This window comes from Neoarthrinium moseri (assembly GCF_022829205.1).
Source record: "Neoarthrinium moseri strain CBS 164.80 chromosome Unknown scaffold23_Wmoseri_CBS_16480, whole genome shotgun sequence".
NCBI lineage: Eukaryota > Fungi > Ascomycota > Sordariomycetes > Amphisphaeriales > Apiosporaceae > Neoarthrinium > Neoarthrinium moseri.
This window is the reverse complement of record NW_026055137.1, coordinates 81,901-98,576: the sequence shown is the minus strand read 5'-3', so window position 1 is coordinate 98,576 and position 16,676 is coordinate 81,901. Positions and strand designations below refer to the sequence as shown.

The window sequence follows — 16,676 nt, the reverse complement described above, 5'->3', positions numbered from 1 at the left end:
CCTGCATGACAGGGGCGGGCGGAATAACCAAACCAGTCAGCTCATTATCATGCAGCCCAAGAGTGCTCATCCCTGCCGCGATAAGGGGGCTACGGGTATGGACTGCGCACCTCTGAAGTCTGGCATTCACTGTCGGCAGAGGGTCTCGAAGTGAAAAAGTCTCCATAATTATGAAAAGGCATACGGGCATGGCCTGTACATGCAGACCTCGAACCACAGATTTTCTATTATGAGAGCCGCGGTCCACTACAGTAAGGCCTTAACACCAGGCCGACTTTAACTCATTAGTTAGTTATAAATTGTCATCATATACCACTAAAACGGAGTACTTGTTACTTTTTATAGGCCCAGTACCACAAGGCAAAGCTTGGCGAACGATGTGCTTGTCGCCCATCTAAGAGATAATCGCGGAGCATACCAGAAGCGAACCCATGTTGCACCTGCATTCGGCTAGGGACAAGGTCGCTGGACGCGGTTGCAAGGGCTAACAGCAGCACAGCAAGGTCAAGTCCTGGTTCTGGCGTGGGTGTTGGGGTTTGATAAAATGTATCCATACTCGCGCCCAGCCTATCTTCTCAGATGCAATTACTGCTACTGTAGTGGCAAAGCCATGCATCTCTGCATCCGTCGTTTCCGAAGGCGCAGGACCAGATAAACCTGCACCCAATCGAACCCTTGCAATAAATAACACCCAATGAGCTTGTTCAGACTTTATTGGAAACGGTATCAAGCTGCTCACCAGCGGTGGCAAGTTACTCTCTCCACGATAACGTCGCATGCTTCAGCAGCTGCCGTTGATGCAAGTGCAAGGCGGCCGCGGACCGGGCTACACCACCACTACCTTGCCTGATTTGAATTCAAATAGAGTTTCGGTGCAGAGAAGAAGGATTCCTCCAAGCTTGACCGAGAGAAAGGGACACGAAGTAAATGCTGCTGACTGAAGCCATTAGCACATGCAAAACTGCACACGTCTGTGTTAAGCTGCTTGCAAGGGCTATGATGATTCTTCATCATATTGTATTCCGAGAAATATACGTGCGTGAGCTTACTATAGTATGATGGGAAATTTGCGGGATTGCTGCTTGTAACTTACTCGAAGTTGTGCTGTTTTTCGCGTGCCGTGAACTCGGCAAATGCCATGGATGCTAAAACTCTGACTATGTATCATGCGATGTAGTACAAGGTGCTGTTTACATGCTTAGAAAACCCGCCGGGGATACATCCCCATGCAGCTGGCCAATCGATCTTCATATTTCCTCTACGGTAAGCTCGGCAGGTCCCAAGTGGTGACCCAGTGGTTTTCAGTGAGTAATACATTCGATGGGCTTGAAGGAGACCCCAAGTGTTCAACAAACATATAATGGAATCGCTAGAAGGCAGATCAATAGAATCCTTTATTTGTTCAACTCGATATCTTTTCGAAGTAATCAACACATTCTCTTTTTAACTATCAAGTCTGCATAGCCTAATTTTATCCCTCCCCATGCAATAAGCCAAACTCCTTAATGTCTCAACCAACACAGAACCAACCGTATTCTCCAGGCTTAGAGCAGAAGAAACGACAAGCTTGCTCACGCTGCCGGGCTCAGAAGCTAAGATGTAACCGCGATGACAGAATTTCTGACAATGCTTGTCTTCGCTGCGCCGATTCTCGGACCGAATGCATCACAAACCCGCCGAAGAAAGCAGGCCGTCCACCTCGCTATCGAAAGAATGATCAACAACTTTCCAAAATGGAAACAGATATGGAGCCCGGAGGTCACTTAAATACGGAGGGAATCCAGGGGCTGTTCGACGATGAAGCGCCCTGGGCACTGAACGATATCTCAATGAATCCTTTCGGGCTGTATCAGTACGGGACTGCTCAAATGAACAATAGTTCAATGGCAGCTTTCGAACAACCCCAAGCTGGAATTGGAGAGTACCATTATCGAGAAACGGGCGGTATCGCCAGTGTCCCTTCCAGCCAATGCGAAGTGACAGTTAGATCTTTTTCAACCTTGAGTACCGGACTGAAGTTCCTGCATCTGCAACAAGGCCTGACTGAGTTGATCATCAAGCTGAAAACAACATCTTGGGATGTACCTGTCACCTTGAAAATTGAAAGCCAAGCAGAGACCTACAATAGCCTTACAGGGGCCAGGGACGACAACTCTGGTTTCAACCCGCTGACCAGCACGTTTGACTTGATTTCGAAGTTTGATCGTCTTCTTCAATCGATAGGTAATCAGAGCAGTCCGGCAGACCTGCCAGAAGATACAGGTAACTGTGCTTTAATAAACGCTCAGATTTGGTTAAACTCGTTGGCCTGTTATAAATCTGTACTATCGGTTTACGACTGCCTGGTCTCATACATTCTGGATGAAGCTTCGACGAACCCGACGGTGGAGAACTTCATTCTCCATACATCGCCAAAACTATCCATTGCCGGCTTTGAGATTCACTCACCTCGCAACATCTTTGGTCAGCTATTCGTGCGACTCCTCGAACTACGAATTGAGCCAATCGAGTCGGCATTGGGCATTCCAGATACAATGCGTATCTCTAATGGCAAAATTGAGGAGAATAAGACTATAGATGTCGGCATTTTTCGCGGAAAGGACGCGAAGTCACTTTTAAACTTGTTGGAAAATTCGGCTCTTGAAGGACTGAGTAGTGTAACTGATTTGAAAGAGCTGCAGCCACTGAGATGTAAGATGAAACATCTTCAGTTCTACGAAATGAACTGAATTGGAATTCCAGGCAGAGTTAATTTGCACCTCAAACTGATGAACATGAGAGGGTGGGGGTAGGGTTAGCGTTTCTACGATGCTTGAGCTGCGCAATGCGATTTTGAATTTCCTTACTGAATCCTGAATCCAGATCCGTAGGCATCTTTCCGCTGTCTGGTAAGGGAGTCACAGTGACAGTAGATCGTAACAATGGTCAATAATAGAGCATGATTGGCAGACGTGCAATGTAGAGTTGTCGGCTGGAAAGACCTGTCTACCTACGTAGGTATTGAGCCCGATCATGGCGGGGTGAGGTAGGCAACGCGGCCTCGGCAGGTTCAGTCGGAGACGCAAGACGCGTGCCCATGGCGGTATACCAGTCATTCAAGAACACTCGACGACGTGCGGCAATTTGCCGAGCTACATAATCTGCAAGGCATCGCAGCTCGTGCATGAAAACTTGACTCATGATCGCTGTTCGATACGCGAGGGTAGTCCTATCCTGAGTCATGCCCGTTGCTCTAGGGGTAGATAAAAGAGGGACCCCGCAGGGTCAATAAATGCCCTGGCGCCATTGAGAATCGAACTCAATGCGGTATTCAACCCTCTTCTCACCAGCTGATGTAACTTAGGTAGCTATGCAGAGCACGGCCACGAGGTGGAGAACGGCAAATGATTGCGCTGAGTCCTTATGTCGCGGGTGGCCAGCACCAGGCTTTGCGAAATGATACCTATTTCGGGAGCATCGAGGACGAGTTCCAGATAGTTGCAACCGTAACTAACCAACCAAGAAGTTCCACCAGCGACCACTGTAGACGACTCGCTCTGCATCGTCAGGTCACAATGCAAGAACAACTAATGATAATATATCTAATTTCAGAGGACGCTATTAGTAGTACTCGCTTGAAAGGGCTGTAGTGGTCAATTGTATATCAAGGCTCTTAGGGGTGCGAGATCACGCCTTTTTTTTTTTTTTTTTTTTTTAAAAAAAAAATTTTTTCTTTTGGTTTTCTAACCCTTATAAAGCCGCAATTTCCAGGGCATTCAGTGGACGCCCTGGACTAATAACCTGAAGATCCAATGCAAACGGGCACGGAATTCCCAAGAGTGGAGCATTCTGTCACCACACTGACGGTTTGTGGAAGAGATTTCGAAAAGAGTGGTGTAGAAGGGTAGTCCGATCTTTCTAGAGGTATGGATTACGCTCTTGGATATGGCGGGGTTGCCGGTGACTGCCACACGGCTCACCATCACACTACACCACGATAGCTACCTAGCTATCGCAGTTAACACTTGATTTCCATCGACCAAATATGGTCCTGTGTACCACAACTTCCTATTCCGCCCAAATAGCGGTGAAACGCTTCACGAACCCAGCCTGAAACCCCAAATTGCCTTCATCAGGCATTCTCGGCAACCTCTTTCACGTCGTACGACCAGATGCCCTCGCCCACGGCCGCGGTCCAGCATCCGTGCGGGTCCGTTCCATTGGAGACGGAGAAGATGGGGTTCGTGGAGCAGTCCATGCTGTGGTAGAACCGGACCTCGAGCTTCTGGTCGCCGCCGATGTTGACGAAGTCGGGCCGTGCGCTGATGTATGACGGCGGCGCCACAACGCGGCATCCGCTGCTCACGCCACTTCCGGTGATGTCTGTCTCTAGACGTCCTGAGCATCGATCTTGCTCGAACAGCCGGATACTCCATGCGTTTGCATCGGCGACGGTGTCGGTAGAAGTGTTGCCTGCTATAGATCCTGTTGAGAGGACGGCCGCGATGAGGGCTGTGCCCATGAGGAATAGCGTAGAGTGCATATTGTCGATGGCCTTGCTTGAGAAGTTGTGTGATGTTGAGTTTGGCAGTGACAAGAAATCCTCAGAGAAGTTCAACCCGCCTGACGGGTTATATACAACGAGAGGGAGTCGGTGAGGGTGATTGCATGCGACTTGCGTTTGTCAATCAGGCTAGAACAAGGCTTTCAAGAGCCTGGAACAACATGCTAGTCAATTATTCCCACCAGTTTCCAGTAATCTACGGTCTAGGTCTTCTGAACATTTCAAGTGAAAGAATCGAGGCCTTGGGGGCAGTGGGAATGCTTTTCTGTAGATTGGATGGATTTGTCTAGGCCAAATCGCAGTTGGTCGAGGCCAGGCTCACCGTAGAGAAAAGCCGTACATGTCCTACCCAGCATGAATGCGGTTAGATTGAAACACAGATAACTCACTTTTAGTAGGAGTTATTTTGATGTCGCACCCATCATGGTGAAAGTTTTTGATGTTATGCGATGCCCAGCCACCCTCTACACCGACAGTCACTGGGAAATTCGGCAAACGTCCCTATGTAGTCAACTAAGAGATAGCTTGAATCTTGGAGTAAGTCTGGAAAAGCACGTAGCAGACAACGGGTGGATTGTATCGTTCCATAACAGTTGCATTCACATTTCGTAATCTCCTGAGTAGACTACGTAGGTAAGATCCCCTAGACCCTATCATTGTGACCTGTACCAGTTTCTCAAACCTTTACAATGAGAGCCATCAGCGATCAAGTATGTCAGACTTCTTGGTTGTGAGACGGGACACGCCAACCTTGTCATTGCGTGGCTTCATCCCCATTAATCGCTATTGCTCACAACCTGGTAGGAATGAACCCGGACGCTGTCGCCTGAAGTTCGGTAGCAGATCTCGGTAGGATCAGTAGACTTGATATGGTCCAGTTCGTTGCCCTTGCAGTCGGCTTCCGAGTACAGAATGACTTCAAACCCAGCCTGGATGCGCATCTCCGACGATAGGTTCCATGACTGGTAGCCAGCTGAGTCGACATTGTCACACATCGGCTCATTTCCCCATATTGCCAACGCCTGTTTGTTGCATTTCTCATACCGATGAAGCTGGAACCACCATTTCGGGTTGTCAATGGCAGCATCAATCATGGCTGTGTCGGAGGTTGAGGTTTTCTGCCAGGCGACCGCCGAGATGGCCATGAAGGCAATCCCAAGCAGGCGGGAGTGCATCTTCGAAACTTTTGCGCGAAGTTCGTTTTCTATTATTGAGTACTGTTGAGACGTGCTTGCGTAGTCTGCGTATGTAGGGGTCGGAAGAGTTGTAGACAGACGGACCGTGATGTGTTGATAAAGGTTGCGGCTTTCAAGATGGTCGTGTTGTGGAGAGTGCGAAATAATTAATCAATGTAAGAGCACCTTCCTCATCAAAAATAGAAAACACACGCAACCGCTAGAAGAAGTGAAGGCATGCATGGAATGTCCCTCCGTGCTTGCTTAGGTAGTGAATATTATAGTGCCGCACTTGCCCCATTACTATCGAGGTCTGGGCACGTCTGGGCCTCCTACATGTGAGATACACAGCAATGACACTGATAGTACATAACCCGAGTGGTTGGCACACCTCATACTATCATTTGATTGCTTTTACTTTGTAGTTACGCAACACCGGCGGTGTCTGACTAAGATATGTCTTGTGTCCGCAACGCAGGAACTTGTCTCAAATACACCGGGACCTCGCCGCACTCCATAAATTCACAGTGAATCTGCATTTGACAATGAAAACGCTCCAGTTCAGACCCATCATCCCTTGGCTTCCAAAAGTCTATCCATCTGCTCATAAGCCCGCAGCAACGCCGCTGCATCTGTGCGGCGGCAAGTGCAATCCGTTTGTGTTCGGCATCCTCGCCAGGTGACTGAGCTACCTGCCTGCGAGCCCTCCGTTCAAGTCGGTTCCAAGCACTGAAGGCGTTCATAGTTGTAGGACTGAAGCGTAACCGTGCAATTGGTGCAATGTTGCCTAGTGCGGACATCTCATCGGCGCATGCCATGAGATTACTTGCGGCCACGACGTCTGCATGTTGCACAGCCGTGATATTGAAGGGCCAATCCGTGAACGCATTTGGAGATAGGCTGAACAGGGTTTGAAGACAACCACAGATGAGGATGCGCGACTGCCAGTAGTCGAACAGGAGACAGAGCATACGCACTGATGGGATTTTGAATGAGAACAGCCTTAGGTACTCAGAATCGGCATTTGGCTTCTCGTGATGGGACACAATCAAGACTTGTGAGTTGATAAGCTTGACAATCCAAGGTTCAAGACTTAGCTTGAATAATTCTGCTCCTAACTCTGCAGCAGCTCGATCCGTTTTCTCACCAGGGTGAAGTCGAAAACGGTGCACGAGGCGCCATAGCCTCGGTATGCGGACTATGGCTTTCATGACCGTCTGCTGCGCAATACCAGCACCAGCTACTCCGCCAAACCAAGTGTCACTGGGGGCTGGGAAGGCAAGCCATGAAGGAGTATCAAATTGTGAGTCACGTCCACTTGCCATATCGATGGGTCTGACGATCTACTTGCCATTCGTTTTTATTATTCTAGTTTCACAGGTACGAAGGGGTCTTACTGAGACTTGATAACAGGCGTAGAAGGTGCTTTGAATGACATCGTCGCATAAAGTCCCCTGTTCGGAAACGATGTTCAGCAATCTGTATTGGCCCCATACGTGAACTGACCAGTCGTATGCATTTGGATCGAAGGATAACTAAAGAGTTTCAGCAAACAGGAGCCGGTGTACCCAGTGGGCAGAACAACGCACCGTGCTTATGACCAGCTCTGATGTGGCAGCCAATACTTCACGGAGATTTGGCTTCCCAAGTATGGCCTCCCGTACCACTTTTAGTGCTTTGCCGTACGATGTATAGCTGTTTTGGCGACTGAAAGGGCCCCGGTCCATGTATGCCGTCAGAGAGTCTAGTAGGCCTATCGAAGCAGTCCGAATGGCCTCACTCTGCCCGAAAAGGTCTGGGATTAAAGATAGGTTGTGACCGTAACAGTTCAGTGGGCTATTTGTTCTGCCGTTTGGTGCCACTAGATATCCCCATCGTGCAATAAGACGAGCTTCTGTACAAGTTGGTTCTCTTGGAAGGGATAATTTTCGTCGGCTCCCTGGTCTGAAGGAATAAAATACTCCAGCCCCTTCTTCAGCCTGCTTTGATTTACACAGTTGCCACTTTGGTGAGGCGGTGGGTTTCTTGCATCGAGGCACCAAGTCATGGGGTATAGGCCGTGGGCCAACTGCATCATCTGACCTCAAAGTCAGGTTAATGAAACGGGGCTGGGACAGTTTTCTAAGCTTTAGACCGTATTGGCACGTCCGGCCCGAGAGTCGACATTGAGAGCAAGTTGGCTTGTCCTCCGAGCACTGTATACAACCGTTGGTTATGCTAGTTCTTTCTCAGGTAACTCGCTGTGCATCGACTCACGCGGATCTTCCGTTGCCTACACTAAATTGGATGAGCCGAACTTTCACCCTCAGAAACGTCGATCGAAAACTAACCTACAGTATCGCACTTCCCCGTCTTTGTCATTGTCCAGATGTGCACGTGGGTCGTGCAATAGGCCGCCAAGGCCCAGCAACGGTCTTCGGCGTAGACTGCACCCGTCTGCTGGCTGATATTCAACAGGAATCGTGGAATAGAACGTTGTGATTGAAATAGAAAGAGGGGGTTGTGGGGATGGTGCCTTGTGCCTTGATGTATTCTAAGTTAAGGCGGATTCCTTATTGGCCAGTCGGCCAGGATTCGATGGCCCATTAGCTATTTCGTATTCGGCCCAGTAGAAACCGTCTTACCTTCGCGCCGATCAAGCTTAGTCTAGGCAAGCAATAAACACAAACACGAATATTTGCTATCGAGTCGGAACGGAGTTTCTCAACAGGGATTTAGGCAACAGTAAGCAAGAACAACATCGCAGATATGACTTGCATGCTGACTTATCTGGATTGCTTACAGTCTCGGCCGTTTCTGGCCACCTCCTCACGCCTCACACAGAAACTGAGTTGCCTAACAGTCCCCGCAGGCCCGTTAACTTCCGGGCCGGGATTCTGCTCAGCCACAATTTGTTCTTCTGACCGACCTGTAATCTGATGCCTGAGTGCGTTATGATCGCCTAACAATCTTTGGTCGTGAGATGTATCTTTTGATGAATATAAAGATAAGCTACACTTTCTACACATCTTCACCGCCCTATACATATGCACCATCCGTACTATAAGTGCGCTGATCAAGAGAAGCCAGACTAAACGGCAATTTGGAGGAGGAGATCGCCAAAATGGGCGCGTAGCTCATTCCAGGGCGTTGATGGGAGGAGCCAACCTCGACAGACGTGATCCTACTACATGATAGTATTATATTACACTCAAGCAAGAAAAGAAGAAGAGCTCGCCGTATATTGTCCAATCAAGAAGAGGAGTTGTGTTCTAAGATCCGGTCTGGCTATCTAGAGTGCAGTCGACCAAGACTGACCGAGTGCTGGCACCGGGTTCGTGGCCTGTAGCACTCAATCTCACAACCTTGCTCTGATTCATATAAAGCTTCACCGTCACATATTTCTGCGGTTGTTCTTTCGCCTCTCGTAGTTGTGATGCCTATAGGCCCCGAAAGCAGATGGAGCAGAACTTAGATATTATCATAAGTCAGCAATGTCGATACCGTTGCTTCTGGAGGTTGTGTGTCTGCTTTGTAGATAATCCCCAGGGCCTCCATGATGGTGTAGTGAAAACCCGCAGGCCGGCGGTGCCCATCTTACTTGGTAATCCTGACCAGGTCCCAGCGTCCCAAAATATTGGTCGCCTCAAATCTGAGATTCATGTTGTACGGTCTGCGTGTTGGTTCGTGTAGCTACCTCGTTCGGCGAATCGAAATACCTTGTCGCTCACTCCGGTGCAGGCGACAGGACGGTGTCTCCTGACTCACCCCAGTCCAGAGAGACTGACACTCAATCTGTCTGTCCGATGCCGCCGTGTTGCACCGTTGGCTCAGCGGTAACGCAGCATTCCAATCGACAAGTCACAGAGTAGCCACGCGTGACGTGATTCCTTTATCCAATGTCCTTGTCCCTTTGCGCTGTTTGGTTTATTCAAGCACAAATTGGAATTTCAAGATAACTTTATGCCTGATATGTTGTGTCGCCCTGGTTCGTTCTGTGAAATAACGCAAACTTCAAGACCTGTTGGGTGTACTGAACGCACTCCTTGGAATTTTTTGTCTAATACAGTCGATGTTTGGTATGTTGTGTCACCTTCAAAAGTCATTTTTGAAAGTGGCAACAGAGAGCATCAATGGAATAAATAGAGGCAGCGCGGTCTTCCATAAGCCGATCCCAAGAAACAGCTCAAAACATTTTCGGCTCAGTCATCTTACTGCTCCTTCTCATCAAAGCACCATTAATCGTGATCTACCGGAAGCACAATGTCTTCTGTGAGTTTCCCCATATCTCTTCGCAGAGATGAACAAGCCCTTGGATTCATCACAGAGTCGAAGTTTAACAGGCCAAACAGACAAGCCGTAACGTTACTACACAAGGCAGTCAGGTTTCCCGTCCTTCCAACTCCAACGAGATTGCTAGACTTCAAAAGGGAGCCGAAGAGCTCCAGTCATGGGTTGGGGAGCTCCTGCCAACGCTCGCCAAACCTGAGGAATTCAAACAGACATTTTCTGAGATCGTCAACTCTTTCAATAACGTGGGCGGAACGAGCAAAGGTAGACAGATTGCGGCTGAAGACCTTCGTAGATGCACTGAGCTGTTGGGCTCCTTTCAAAATATTGCCCAGAAAGAGCTGGAGGCACCACACGACCCGGCCGACGCCACAAAGCAGGTCATCAAGTTCACCGGGACGCAGGATTTGGTTGCCCGAAAAAGCAAGATGCAAAAGATAACTACTGGGGTGGAGGTTGGTATGGTAATCGTCGCAAAAGAGGCAATAAAGACCAGCGCCGACAGAACCACTGGATTGGACCTGACCGGAGTCGAAGACTTTGCCAAAATGTTGGAATGCGCCAGGAGCTTAGTAGAAAAGGCGTCCCTCGGCTTGACTGGAAAAGCTCCGCCTGGCGAGGACCCCGCTGCACACCTGGAGTCCGTAGAAGACCCAGTCTATGCATATGCTGGGCCCGAGGCCATGCTCCAGTTGGACGACTTTGAGGATCGCCCTCCACTCGAGACACGGCAGGGACAGTCCTGGACTGGCTCTTCCTAGCTACGAAGACTCTCAATACTCTCGGCGCCTATTGTTATGGATTGGCCTAGACACGTGGTTGCTATGGTGGGGTACCGGAAGTGAGCGGTGGTCCAACCCACAGCTGGGGAGGGAGCTGTTCTTTCCTTTCTTTCTTTTTTAGCTTTAACTAGCTTTTTCGCAATACTACAGGAATTTCATTCACCTATGCTGCCGTAACAGGTGCGCCCTTGGGCGCATGCGTCAACGCCCCGGCCCCCCCCCCCCCCCCTTTTTTTTTCTCCTTTTGAAATTAAATTTAATTAATTCATTTATAATTTATAACGTTTAAAAATCGTAAATAAATTGCTTGAAAAGAACGTTGCTAATATGTGAGTATTAGATCAACGGAGAATGTAGTAAGAAGTGTAGGTTATGTACGTTCTATTAGCTGCGAGGAGACTATCTACCCACCGCGCTAAGCTGTCAGGGATTACTCTCTGAATCTGTTGCGTATAACACAACAGTCGTACTTTTATTCATATAATGTAACGTCTTTTTTTCTCTGACTTGGAAGAGTCTGGCGATATCAAGCGGCCGTATATCCGTATTCGTGTTACAACTCCCAGAGCCAAAACATTGACCTTTGATCTGTGGCCTTGATCATTTAGACCAGGACATACTTCTGGGGCTAGATACGTCCGTGTTCTACGATGACGCTGCTGTGATGGCTGCGGAGGGACCATGTCAATCAAGCCCCTGCTATTGTGGCGCTTGCTCATGAAAGAGGCTCATCGTGGCCCACGCCAATCTAAAGCAGACTCGCTCGTTTTATGCTCACACGCCGTTCTGCCTGGCGAGGCCAGCTATATGCCGTGTCGGGGCACATGGTCTCGGCTGGGGCCTACAAAATTCTAGCATATAGGAAGTATTCCCCCCCTAGGGCTGGCAATCGTCTTGTATCGTCGTAATTCACGCGACTGAACTGCTCTCCCAGGTTCGAAACTGCCAATCATCGCCGTATCATAGCAATTCTGGAAGATCTACCGATCGAGCTCCTCCAATGGGTTTCATTATAACGTCACGAGAGCGAGCGCTACTCTATCGTTGTTCAAAGAAACTAAAATCGCTCTAGCGCAGCTCCTTTATATTCGACTGCACAAGTTTGTCCGCTTCGCAACGCCGCCTACGGAGAAGACACTTCGAGCACGATTCTGGAACGATACAGCCATTGCTATAAAAGAATGGTTTCAGATGAGACACGATCTATTTGAGATATCTCATTTCGGCGTGGTGAAAGTGGTTTCAGCTCATCTTATTTGTTCTCAAAGGACTACGAGATGAATATGGTCGCCTCAGCGATACTTCAAGACCGCATGGAAATTGGCGTAGTTGCTTCGACGTAAAACTCAATCCAGCCCTGCGGACCATGGGCGACCAAACACATCGACCGAACAACAGTCTCTCTGCTGGTGTTATCTCTTTGTCGCGTTAGTTGCGAAGAAAGCGGAAGGATGCTTCGATAAGGTTGTTAGACGACGTGCCTCTCCGAAATGAGGAGTATCTGGTATGACCGTGCTCCATGCTGCTTTCGCCGTGGCTTATCTCCCAGACATCATACATCTCCTGACAAACTACGACTTAAAAATCAGTCATGCGGATGATCGAGGGGACACGCTATCAATCTATGCGATATCATGAGGCAGACACAAGCGGGAAGATGGAGGTGATGTTGGGGCCGAGAGGCAAGAGCCGCCAGCTTACAAGGCCATTGTCCTGCGCGTGATTCGCGTAACGAGACTATCCGCAGGGAACAGAAAGACTACCATCGAAGGACTGCCGGTGGAAAGTGCGGACCCAAACATGTTCAAACATGTTAGTTACTCACAACAACGAAAGCCAGCCGCTTCTGATCAGACCCACGCGCGTGGAGGATGCATGCCTCATCGCAAGCCCACGCCTGGAGATCGATCGACAGGATTCCGAGAAATTGACAAGCTTGCAGTGGGCGCTCTGCACAAAAAACTAGCACCCTCTTATTGGTGAGTCTATAGCCACTTCTCCGGCATTGTGCCTGGCGGGCAAGATCGTGACGGCACAGCCTTGCTCGATGGCTGCCCTGCCTCCCTAGCTAAGCTAATATTGAAAGTAGGCAGACAAAGAAACCTCCATAATCTTGCGAAGTCACGCTCAGGGAGGCGGGGGTTGTTCTCAGAAAGGACGTTCCCCACGTTGAATACAGTACACAACTCCGCACAATGGGCTGAAGCCCCAACCGGGTACGCTAGTACTACTCTGTGACCACACGCGCATGACCATCGGTAGGTCTACCGTCGGGGGTAGAGCGGAGATACGCTGGACGCCAGCCCGTCAACTCATCAGATTGGTTGCAGGTAGTGATCTGTACCCCGATGATCGAACCGTTGCTCCTGCTTGCTATTGCTTGCTATTGTCGCGGTTTCGAACTATCCGGGGGCTTCGGCATCGCTCCCCCGGTTTGTCTTGAAGGGTCCTCTACTAATATATTCTAGCAGAACACCTCACATAAACTAAGATGGTAGGCCCAAATAAGGAAAGAAAGGCGCGAAGCCAATTGTGAACAAACCCTCTATTCATCTAAGGGCAAGGACGCGCACACATATCCCTACCGTCCAGCTGACCGCATTGCCACAGGTGGTCGCTCGCGATTCCGTAAAGACAAGTTGATTGGGCTAATATCTTCGCGATGCGCCTATTCTCAAGCTTGGCTCTCGTAAGCTGCTTGCTCGGCACTCGTCTTATTTTGTATGTGTACCAGCTCCTTGCGTCCCCGCTCTGGTCCATTCCAGGACCATGGCCAGCCCGCTTCACCAAGCTATGGTACTTTTGGAAGCTTCGAGGCGGCCATTTCGAAGCCGTCAATAAAGATCTTCATGACAAGTACGGTGAGTTGCTCTCCGACGGCCACCTCTTTGATCTCCTGGTCTAATGATCATTTGGTACCACAGGCCCAATTGTGCGATACGCTCCAAATCGCTATAGCTTCAATGATACTCATGCCTCCAAGGCAATTTACGGGCTTGGCAATCATTTCACCAAGTCTGATTGGTATGATGCATCAAGCAATCCTGGCGCCTGGAGCCTGTTTGCAGACCGCGATGTTTCGCGTCACGCCAGAAATCGAAGACTGTACCAGAATATCTATAGCATGAGCTCAGTCGTGGCCTATGAGGGCTTCGTCTTTGAGTGTGCTGAGCTTTTCTGCGAGCGACTCACCGAGTTAGCCCAGTGGGGATTGCCCTTCAATATGGGCTATTGGTTACAATGTTACGCGTTCGATGTCATAGGTTGTATCACGTACTCGAAGCGACTTGGCTTTCTCGATAAAGGAGAGGACGTCGGCCAGGTCATCTCAGCTCTTGAGGATAATCTGGTCTATGCGGCACTGATAGGCGTTTACTCTTGGCTTCACCCGTATCTTTTCGCCGCGTGGAACTTCTTCGCCGGAGGGACTGGCGCTGGCCGAGAATATGTCATGAACTTCACGAGGGGGTGTATGACAGATTTCCAAGCCTCACCTAAGGCAATGGCGTTCAATCGAGAGGACATCGGCCCAAGGACAGCGAGCTCTATCCTTTCGAAGTTCTTCGCCAAACACAGGGACAACCCGGATACCTTCACATCTTACCATATCTTAGTCGGCTGCACCAGCAACATGGTGGCTGGTTCTGACACTACTGCCATTTCTCTGTCCGCAATCATATACTACCTGCTAAACAATCCTACGGTCCTTCGGAAGCTCCGCGATGAGATTGACGCAGTCTATGATGCGGATCAGATTGATAAGAATCAACACATCGGCTTCAAAAGAACACAAGAGATGAAGTACCTGCAAGCTACCATCAAGGAGGCTTTGCGAATGCACCCAGCCACAGGATTGCCTCTGGAAAGGGTTGTGCCCGAAGGCGGAGCTACCATATGCAATCATTTTTTCCCCGAGGGCGTAAGTTGATTCCCAGACTTTTATCATGTCAATAATAACTATCGGAACAGTCGGTCGTTGGTATCAACACTTGGATCGAGAATCGGAATCCAAGTATATACGGCACGGACGTGGACAAATTCCGGCCTGAGAGGTGGTTGACCGAAGACACAGCGAAACTATCAATGATGAATGAACATTGGATGCCAGTAAGTGTTTTGTATCAGCCCTTAGCTAAATTATTTGGGGGAGGGGGGCAAAAGAACGTAACACAACTGACTATGTCTACTTTCGCGATTTTAGTTTGGTGCTGGTTCTCGCACATGCATTGGCAGACACATCTCGCATCTAGAGATGTCGACATTGATCCCGACTATACTTCGCCAGTTTGAGTTTCAACTCTCGGGGGAGCTCGCAAAGTCTGGGGCAGAGTGGAAAACTACGAACAACTTTTTCGTGAAGCCGAGAAACTTCATCCTGCAGGTCAAGACCCGCGAGTTGTGATGAAGCTGTGTTGTTGTTTTTTTTGTTGCACAGTTATTGAACGTAGGAAATATTCTTCTTAGGTTAAACCACGCCTCCCAGAGTCATACATCGCGGGGTTGTGGAGGTATTCAATCAACGAGGCTCACGTGCATCCTCCTTGTTGCGTCGTCTATCGGTCTACTGACCATCGCGTCCCGTCTGCTTTAGTGCCTTACCTGGGACGGACCGTTGTGAAGGAATTCCTGCCCTCCACAGACCTAGCCCGAGTGTTGTCTGCCCTAGGTGCATGCCTGGGTATCAGTCGGTGTTGATGTAGCTTGCGGCAAAGAGACACGTGCCTAGGCGCGTTCCTCTCCTCGTAGTTGTGGGAGTTGGTCGAGTTCGCATGGTTAACCCTCTCATAATAGTGATCAAAGTCGCCACTGCAGCCTGCGAGAATAGCCGCTACATATGGCTCCCTGTTTGAGTGGTTTCAGAATCCTTTGTTCCATCCGCTAGTGGATGCATTTCAACTGGTAAATCAGTTGAATAGATCCACTCGCATTGGATCGGCGTGAATCATTCGAACTTGAAGCCCACAAATCCACAAGATACCAATCTCACAAGCAAGCCAATCGCAAACTGGCAGTATCAAGATTGGAAGAGGCCCAGACTAAATGCGAACACGATACCGACTCCGACACAGACTGCTACTGTGTTGGGTGAAGACGAGCTGACTATGTACATGAGAGAGACAGCAATCAGGTCACAGTAAATTAGGCTAACCATTTGTCGTGGTGGCGTGATCAAGAAGCTCGGCACTTACCTGGACTATCATTTATGACTTCAGACATTTCGAAGATTGACTCATTAACAGCGGAGACTGAACGAAATGTTGACAGTGCTAGCAGGATGATCACCTTTACCAGTATTTTTCCCAGTAGGGCCTTTCATAGCGCCTTGGAGTTGTTGGAGTGAATGCCACTCCACCAGCTGCAAAATTAGGACTGGGATGACAAACTCATATCAGAGGGCCACGCGAAAAAGTCTTCTAGATCGCCTTGGATGGGTCGTATGGCTTGCGGTAGCTTCAAATCTTGATCACCATCGTCGAGTCCTTCACTTTCACTGAGGAAGGCAAATCGGTGTTCAACGTGGTTTAAGGTATCTGTCTGATCTTCATTTGGGAGGAAGTCAGCTTCTCTGGGTACATTAACAGATACACGCTAGCACGGCAGAATAGACGCACTTATCGATATAATGATACTCCCATAATTTCCTTGAGCGCCTCATGACTCACTCTCGTCAGCCGTTTGCTTGAAAGGGACCTGCTTCCCCAGTCGATCCAAATAGGCAAAATTCCTCGTCGGATAGAGGATGACAGTAGCGCAGTACAATACAGATCCTAACTTTTCATAGCATTCAAGAATCTTCTTTCAGCCGCGCCTAAAGTCAAACTTCAGCAAGGAACGTGTTTGGCGGTCCATGCCTTAGCATTCTGTCAGGATTCAAGACTAGGATCAAAAACTCTAGGACGATGGAGA

The 16,676-nt window shown here is 49.1% G+C and overlaps 6 protein-coding genes across 6 annotated transcripts; 3 read left to right on the top strand and 3 right to left on the bottom strand.

Moving 5' to 3' along the window:
* Positions 1 to 1,733: 1,733 nt before the first annotated feature.
* JN550_006523 (uncharacterized protein) lies at positions 1,734 to 2,729 on the top strand (the record flags this gene model as incomplete). Its single annotated transcript, XM_049318271.1, has 1 exon — positions 1,734 to 2,729. The coding sequence occupies one exon, from the start codon at positions 1,734 to 1,736 to the stop codon at positions 2,727 to 2,729; it is 996 nt and encodes a 331-aa protein (XP_049171411.1).
* A 1,382-nt stretch (positions 2,730 to 4,111) lies between these two features.
* JN550_006522 (uncharacterized protein) lies at positions 4,112 to 4,522 on the bottom strand (the record flags this gene model as incomplete). Its single annotated transcript, XM_049318270.1, has 1 exon — positions 4,112 to 4,522. The coding sequence occupies one exon, from the start codon at positions 4,520 to 4,522 to the stop codon at positions 4,112 to 4,114; it is 411 nt and encodes a 136-aa protein (XP_049171410.1).
* A 797-nt stretch (positions 4,523 to 5,319) lies between these two features.
* Positions 5,320 to 5,718, bottom strand: JN550_006521 (uncharacterized protein; the record flags this gene model as incomplete). Its single annotated transcript, XM_049318269.1, has 1 exon — positions 5,320 to 5,718. The coding sequence occupies one exon, from the start codon at positions 5,716 to 5,718 to the stop codon at positions 5,320 to 5,322; it is 399 nt and encodes a 132-aa protein (XP_049171409.1).
* A 449-nt stretch (positions 5,719 to 6,167) lies between these two features.
* JN550_006520 (uncharacterized protein) lies at positions 6,168 to 7,043 on the bottom strand (the record flags this gene model as incomplete). The annotated part of the gene is made up of 1 exon (XM_049318268.1): positions 6,168 to 7,043. One exon carries the CDS (start codon positions 7,041 to 7,043, stop codon positions 6,168 to 6,170), a length of 876 nt encoding a protein of 291 aa, XP_049171408.1.
* A 2,917-nt stretch (positions 7,044 to 9,960) lies between these two features.
* Positions 9,961 to 10,748, top strand: JN550_006519 (uncharacterized protein; the record flags this gene model as incomplete). The annotated part of the gene is made up of 2 exons (XM_049318267.1): positions 9,961 to 9,969; positions 10,050 to 10,748. 2 exons carry the CDS (start codon positions 9,961 to 9,963, stop codon positions 10,746 to 10,748), a joined length of 708 nt encoding a protein of 235 aa, XP_049171407.1.
* A 2,683-nt stretch (positions 10,749 to 13,431) lies between these two features.
* Positions 13,432 to 15,171, top strand: JN550_006518 (uncharacterized protein; the record flags this gene model as incomplete). Its single annotated transcript, XM_049318266.1, has 4 exons — positions 13,432 to 13,630; positions 13,694 to 14,688; positions 14,739 to 14,876; positions 14,971 to 15,171. 4 exons carry the CDS (start codon positions 13,432 to 13,434, stop codon positions 15,169 to 15,171), a joined length of 1,533 nt encoding a protein of 510 aa, XP_049171406.1.
* Positions 15,172 to 16,676: the final 1,505 nt, after the last annotated feature.